The sequence below is a fragment of the Protobothrops mucrosquamatus genome, unplaced genomic scaffold, assembly GCF_001527695.2.
Source record: "Protobothrops mucrosquamatus isolate PMUCROS unplaced genomic scaffold, P.Mucros_1.0 scaffold1282, whole genome shotgun sequence".
Classification (NCBI taxonomy): Eukaryota; Metazoa; Chordata; class Lepidosauria; order Squamata; family Viperidae; genus Protobothrops; species Protobothrops mucrosquamatus.
The window spans coordinates 24,772-32,878 of record NW_015387486.1 but is presented as its reverse complement, the minus strand read 5'-3'; the positions used below and the strand labels follow the sequence as shown (position 1 = coordinate 32,878).

The 8,107-nt window shown below is 38.7% G+C and overlaps 1 protein-coding gene across 1 annotated transcript in view; it reads left to right on the top strand.

Annotated features, from left to right (window-relative positions):
* The window catches only part of LOC107292170 (microsomal triglyceride transfer protein large subunit), a 30,978-nt gene extending 25,902 nt beyond the window's left edge, over positions 1 to 5,076 (top strand). The window contains exons 18-22 of the mRNA XM_029285100.1: positions 612 to 733; positions 1,676 to 1,897; positions 2,100 to 2,224; positions 3,739 to 3,909; positions 4,847 to 5,076. Of these exons, the coding sequence (XP_029140933.1) occupies positions 612 to 733; positions 1,676 to 1,897; positions 2,100 to 2,224; positions 3,739 to 3,909; positions 4,847 to 4,994 (788 nt within the window). The 3' untranslated portion in view covers positions 4,995 to 5,076. The remainder of the gene's footprint in view (positions 1 to 611; positions 734 to 1,675; positions 1,898 to 2,099; positions 2,225 to 3,738; positions 3,910 to 4,846) is intronic.
* Positions 5,077 to 8,107: the final 3,031 nt, after the last annotated feature.

The following is an 8,107-nucleotide window of genomic DNA, read 5'->3' as shown; positions in this document are numbered from 1 at the left end:
CTCTCTCTCTCTCTCTCTCTCTCTCTCTCTCTCTCTCTCTCTCTCTCTCTCTCTCTCTCCATGTCAACAAAAGCAGCCCCCTCCACTAGATTTCACTGTTCAGAAATCCTATATAGTACTTTTATGCAAAATCACTTCCAAAGTGAGAGATTTTTATATTGTACTTGAGATGGATTCACATGTCTGCATTCATCACTCAACTGTAGGGTTTCAGTACTCTAGTAAAGCGCTCTGCCATGGGCTGCACACACCCCTAAAGCCTTTTTGTCAAATTTCACTGCTCCCATCAATCCTTCATCCACTCTAGAGAGACAGAACTTCTAAAAGATACATAAATCTATAAATGGAGGAGGCCTCCTGGGCCTAGAATGGCCCACGGAAGTGCATGGATGCCACTTCTGGAAGCCCGTTCTAGGCCTTGGATGCCCAGGCCTGCATCCACTCAGAGAACCATTCGTTCAGATATTTGAATCCCACCACTGACTACAGTATATACATCCTATGTGGTTCTCCCTTTAGAAAAGCTTTTGAAAAAATGATGAAGTTGTTATTTGCTGCATAAGGCCTCACACCAGCCTTCATATTGAATTCTGTCTCCTTTTTCCCTTTAGCCACTGAAGATGCATCTTCTACTTTTGGCGTGGAACTCTTGTTTTCAGATTTTGGTTTACTTCAAAAGAGCACCACTAATTTCGATATTGAAAGTCATGGCCACCATCTCCAAGCAGCTCAGGTCTGATGGTTTATGTAATTGATCAAAGTCTCTTCTGCTGTTCAAGGCAATTCTGAAGACTTCTGCTAGCGACCCTTCACCTTCTGATAGCTACTTAAGTGTCCCATTAAATTTCTACAGGATATATTTCTATCCATAAAGTCATTTCAAGATTTCTCAGAATGATCTACTGAATGATTGTCCATACTCACTAACTAGGAACCAGGTAGACAATTGATTGCCTAGATATCATCCAATCAGCTTTAAAATTATGTTACTATTTTTATCAATTGCATTTTAAAGTGCTTCACTAGCTATAGAACAGTGATGCAGATTTTTTTTAAGCCAATTTACATTGGTCCGAGTGGCGTATTGAGGATGATATTCTAGAAGTAGATTGGAAAAATGTGCCTTTTTGATCGTATTAAATGTCATAATTTACTGGCAATGTTTATACTCCTGATCTGACACTTTTCTTGGGTCTACCTTCTTTATTTTGGAGCCTTCCAAATATTTTGGGCTCCTGTTTTTATGAACTACCCACCATGATGAGTAGTCCTAGGTGATGGGAGCTGAAATGCAATAAGTCTGGACCAGGGTTCTCCAAACTTGTCAACTTTAAGACTTGTGGACTTCAAGTTCCAGAATTCCTCAGCCAGCCACAGGGAATTCTGTGAATTGAAATCCACAAGTCTTAAAGTCCACAAGTCTACAGATCCCAGATAGCTGTTTGAAGCAAGATATTCTTGCTTTCTACCAAAGCCTTTCATATGCTTCAGTCACTAGTAGTTTCACTTCTAGGGGGGGAAAACTAGCGGGCATCAGCAGAAGACCTAAATGCTCTTTAATGGGTTTACCTGGTAGAAATTTGGAACAGAGATTACACAGCCTTTAAAAGCATACCAAACTATAAATAGAAAAAAAAACTGTGCATCACACTTTATTCTTCTGTGCACCCTACAGGTGGTTGTTGAAGCAAAAGGGCTTGAAGGATTGTTGGGTGAAGATGCAGCTGAGGAACAGTTGGACTTTAAAGCTGGCATGTCTGCCATTTTGCTTGATGTCCCACTGCGGCCAGTGACTTTCTTTGATGGATATTCAGATCTAATGTCAAAAATGTTTATGAGCTCAGGACAGCCTATGAACGTGGTCAAAGGGAACCTGCTGTTGGTGGATCATCAACAGGTATTAGTTCATAAGATATTTAGGACAGTTCTAAAAATTTTATGTCATTAAGAATCGCCCACTTTGGACATTTTTATATCTGTACTTGGAAGTAAGCCCCATTGAACGTAGATTTATTTTGGAATGGCCGTATATCTTTAGTGATTGCACTATATCCAAGGCAACACTTGAACAATCCAGTAACAGAATGTTATTGCTCCAGGCAGTTCCACTTCAATCTGGGTTGCAAGCTGTGATTACTCTTCAAGTTGGACTTGGCTTAGATATTTCAGCTGATGTCAACATGAATATGTGGGAGCAGGAATTTGGTACAAGTATTAAAACAAGGTATGTGAATGGGAACCAATTTCCCCTCTAACCCATGAGAATAGAATAGAATAGAATAGAATAGAATAGAATAGAATAGAATAGAATAGAATAGAATAGAATAGAATAGAATAACTTTATTTGGCCAACTGTGATTGGACACACAAGGAATTAGTTTCCATTGCAGAAGCTCTCAGAGTACATGCAAAAAACAAAGTAGTAAAAATCATAACAAAGATAATAATCATAATAGTGATATCAATAGAGAAGGTAGTAGAACGGATGAGAAGGATAAAAGCAATATAGCTGTTCTATATGGGTAAATATACTTAGACATAGGACCGTACTGTGGGAATAAAGTGTTCAGTAGTGATGACATGAGGAAAAAAATTGTGTTGTTTCTGTGTCTAGTTGTTTTAGCATGCAATGCTATGTAACGATGTCCAGAGGGGAGGAGTTGAAATAATTTATTTGGCAAAACTCATGAAGGTTATTTGGCAAAGTTCATGAAACCAAGCCTTTATATCAACTCATGAAAACCTATAGGAGGGATTTTCTGTTCTCTGGTTATACTTATTACATAGTCATTGATAGCAACCCGCTCAAATGACTGGCCACCCTTTTTCTGCTGAGATATCCTTATTATTTATCATGGACGTTTTCGCCAATATGGTGTCCTTCAAATGACCTAGACCAGTACTCTGAGAATTCCTGCTGAAGAACCATGTTTTTATGGGAATTTGGGAGCCTTTGTCCAACAGATGGGAAAATGTACAGAGTATTTAATGTCACGCCAAGGAAAATTTACCATTGTAACAAGGTAGCCAGCTATGAGGCCCATAGTTTTTTTAATTGCTTCTTCTCCAGCTTTATAGTCAAATCAATCCAATTTATATAATTTATATCATATAAACAATCTTGTTGCAATAGTAAATATTATGGAAGATGGCCTTATGGGACTGGCTAGATCAGAGACGTCATTTCTCTGAATATCAGTTGCTGGGTAACAATAAGAGAAGACTGATACCCTCGTGTTCTGCTTGGTGATCTCCAGTTGGCTATTATGGGAAATAAAAAGTAAAAGGAGTCCCTGCAGATTGCCGTCTATAGGGGGTGTTGCTCAATTCCATTTCAAGGCCATTGAGCCAGCACTGTCTGAAGACATCTCTGCAGTTGTGTGGCCAGAATGACATCATGGAGCACTGTTACTTTCCCACTGAAGTGGTACTTATTTATCTACTTGCATTTGTATGCTTTTGAACTGCTAAGTAAGCAGGAGCTTGGGTGACAATGGGAGCTCACCCTGTCCCATGGTGCTCAGGTCTCAAACCTGGGCTGCCAACTTTCCAGCTGACAAGCTCAATGTCTTAACCACTGAGCCACCATGTTGCCCCATTATGGGACATACCAGATTGATATGTATTCTGATCCAACAGGAATCTTCTTACATTTCTGTAGAGTAGAAAGCAAACTTCAAAAAAAGAAAAGTGTCCCACTGGTGTAAGTACTGATCTGTTCTTTTTCTCCTGACACAGAGGTGCACTGACTGTTGATTTCCAAGCAGAATTGGATACTTCCTTTTTTCAAGCCACTCTCAAAAGTCAATCAGACATAGAACTGGGCACAAATGTTGACATTCTTGCAAGACTTACATTGGGTCCCATGCCCATGTGTCTGCAGCTTGCAGAACAACCAGTTTCTTACAGGTAAACTAGATATAACTTTTAAGCCAAGAGACTATGGGGTCCAAAACTTACATAATCATAGACATTGCTATGAATACTACTTTATTTTGCTTTAAAAGTGATCTTCTAAGTAATCGTGACCTTTCCACTGTGAGCATTGCGGCATATGCTGTTCCTGACTTGTAGCTATAGATCAGCTGAAGCATGCAATGTTTATCCCAATTGCCAAAGAATTAAGCAGAGTCTAGCACAGGGGTGTCAAACTGCCGGCCCACGGGCCGGTTTCATCATACCGGAGCCGCGCCCACCCCAATGACAAAAAAAACTCCGATATGTCGCGCGACATCACGTGACGTCGCGGGTTTGACATGTCTGGTCTAGCACATGTAAGGATCACCGCAGATCAAACTTGAAAACAGATTCAGTTCAGACACTAGACCATCTGTTTTTATTAGAAACTTACACCACGATGTAAATTTCAAGTATACAGTATAAAAAAAAACACCAACCCAAAACATAAAATGTTAAGCCAAATAGCTAATGAGGAGTCCTTGGTGCTCTCTGAGCTTGGTTGTTTTCTTGCAGACATTTCATTACTCAAATTAGGTAACACCGTCAGTGCTAGAAAGGAGTGGGGTTTGCTTTTAGTGTTGGTGGGAATGGTCTTGGACAGAGGTCTTCAAACTTGGCCCTTATATGACTTGTGGATAACTCCCATAATTCCTCAGCCAGGCACGCTGGCTGAGGAATTCTGGGAGTTGAAGACCACAAGTCATAAAAGGGCCAAGTTTGAAGACCCCTGCACTAGAATATAAACTGAGATCAAATCCCACTCCTTACTAGCACTGATGACGTTAATTTTACATGCATTGGATAGTTCCCAGAAGAAACATTAAGTAGATGCTACATATTAGATGAGATTAATTTCATGTATCTTTCACTTTTTTCCTCCTTGCAGGGAAAAGTTCTTCATTTCTGAATCATCTGCAAACTATAGTACTCACGTTCGCAAAGGGAGACAGGGTATGATGTCTGGGCATGGATTTCCTTTCTATAGAGCCAACTCTGAAATGTGTAATGCCCTACTTGGAAAGAAAAATCAATAATAAAAGCAATGTTGATTTGTGGTAACACAAGATTGCTGATCCTTTTCTCACCTTTCGTATCTGATCTACAGTACATTGTAATTTTAAAATGGGGGATCTAGAGTAGGGAGGGTAAAACAAAGCCCAATATCACACAAAGCAGGCTTGAAACCTTTAAGAGTCCACCTGTCCAATCCATGATCCAACTGGGTTGCAATGGTGAAGCCTATCACTAATCTACAGAAGTCTATAATTCCCCTCCTTTCATAACATTATTTCAAAACAGCACTGCCTCATACAGCTTAATTGGAGAAATGTGCATTTTGTGCATACTCCATAATAGTGTTTCCCAGTGTTTCTATTTCACTCTTGGCAAGGGTGAAAGACCCCATATTTTATACATATTTGGTATTTTTGGTTAAAACATTTCAGGTGAGAAAAACCTATTCTTGCAACCCCAGAGGGGCACAATTAGGCTTGAAGTTTTGATGAAGTATGAAAATTCTTCCATTTTCATCCAAATGCAAAGAAATTAACATGGGTGGTAACCTCAAGGAATCCAGTGGAAAAATCTGAATCCACACCATCTACATTTATGTTTATAATATTGGTGCAGTATTCTAATTCCTTTTAAAATCATTGGTGTGAATTCATTATTTCTCAGTGGAAATCACACTCCCAAGATGTAACAACCATTACTTCAGTTGGTTTTGAATTCAGGAAGATAATTCCTCCAGCAGCTGAGTCATAATGCTTCTACTGGAATGTCACGTTTCAAAGTGAGAGAAGAAACCTATTGTCTACCATGGGAAGTAGGATACCAGACTGGGTTTTCTTCCTATCAGTCTAAAATCTTAGATTTTATTAGATAATATTAGACAGGAAGTGCTCCATCCTTCTATAAGCCTTGTCTCACCTGTCTTTCCAGGGCTATTGAATATTACTTCCCATTAATCAGTTGTGTATGGATGGAGGACTCTCCATGTAGAATAAAGAATCTCTGCTTTTTTATTTTTTGGTGGTGGTGATGTCTCTCCCACTTCAACTAACACTTGAGGACACTTATTGAGGTCTATCCAAGGTTCACCAATGCTTCACAGCATGTGATATACACCCTACAAATTCCAAGGCTATATAATCACCCCTTGGCAATTTTAGCTTTAGGCAGATCCTCCCATGCCACCTAAATCAAACATAAATGGCCCTAAATCAATGACTATTCAGCCACTTTGAGTTACTCATAGATTGTATTCCTTCTTTTTATAAAGAAAACATCAGTTCTTTATGAATTGCCCATTTTCTTTTACAGAGATAACATCTCTCTTCCCATCCCCAGTTGCAAAATAATAAAAAATAAGGTTAATAAATTAAAATCCAAATCTCATATTTACAAAACTCTTACACATGGTAATATTCATCAAGTTTACAACTCTTCAATTATTGGATTTGTCTGATAGCATTCCCCTGAATGGAAGCCAGAGATAAAGAATCTGTCTTTAATGAAACTCCTCAAATGAACTCTTCTGCACATTTTCATATCAGTTAGGACTTTTTCTCCCTGGTAACTGTGATATAAATGGACAACTGTCTTTTATATAATGAAAAGAGGTTATTGGGAGGAAGATGTGGAAATTTTCTTCATATTACAGCAATGCAATTCACCTAATGTTTTCTCTGCCCAGAGATTTCCAAGGGTTGAGGGAACGTGGTGGTAGAATATTTGCAACACACTTCTCAATGCTTAGTACTATTTTGACCAACAGATCTCGGGATAATCTCCAAAGGGTTTAAAAATAATAATAAAGAGGTGGGAGCACCAAAAACATTGTTGGGGAAAATTGGCTGTTGAGACTATGACAGAATAAGGAAATCATAGCCTGGCCAGAGGATAACAATTCTTTGTAAGGATGCCAAACTCCTCATATATGGCCCATTGAAGTAAGAGTCTATTTATTCTGTTGGTACAGATAAACACTCTAATTCTTACTGGAACAAATTCAGATACATTCTGAGTTAAAGAGAGAAACATTCCCATACACAAAACTACTTTCATGTTACAAAAATTGCTGAAGTGTATGAGAATTACTTTGTCACTCTCACAGGCTGGTCTTGAAAATGACACCCCTGTCAATCTGAGAGCTGACAGTTTGAATTCACAAATGCTAGGCTAAGAGAACATGCTCGTTTTCCATTTCTCCTTTTAATTCAGAGATTTGTGCCAGTATAACATCCTGAAACACTCATTTTGCTTGGAGTGGTTATTAAGAGGCCCACAGGAACTGATGTCAAAATTGCCACCAGATTCTTTTTCAGTCCTTAAAGGTCAAATGGAGAGTCAATTATAAAACTTTTGTTGATAAAAATGCATTTTTTTTTTTACAAAAGAAATGTTTAACCAACACAGCTATGTCTACAATGTGGCACAATAAACATACGTATGGCTTCAGTGGAGCCTTGTACTCCACATTCTTTGGGACCCTATTTTGGGAGAATCCAAGTTCAGAATAGAAGGCCTGCAAAGATTTAGGTCAGGGGTCTTCAAACTCAGCCCTTTTATGACCCATGGACTTCAACTCCCAGAATTCCTCAGCCAGTGTGTCTGGCTGAGGAATTCTGGGAGTTGAAGTCCATGAGTCATAAAAGGGCCAAGTTTGAAGACCCCTGATTTAGGTCGTCTCTTTTGAGGCTTGTGATTCTATTGCAAATAGCAGGTGGAAATTGTTAGGAAAGAGGAAAACTCATAGCTAATGTAGGCAGTTTTTGCTAATAGATTCACAGCAGCTTTCAATAATCTGATAAAATTTAAATGACATTCATTGCACCAGTCCCACTTACTTCAATGGATTAGCATACGTAATTTAAACTCAGTTTGACACACTCAGGGGAACAGATGAAGTAAAAACTGAATCCCAAAGACAATAATTTTTAAATGTTCTTAAAGATTTGGATAAGTATTTACATTATAATAAAAAAGACTTGATTATGGCTAGGATGAAAGCTCTTATCACAGCATTCCTGATTTAAGACGGGGAGGATAAGAAGAAGAATCTTTTACCAACAGTGACGTAACTGTTGGTAAAAGATTCTTATTCTTATCCTTCTGTTCTCATCTTGACTTTTCTGCTAGCTATTGC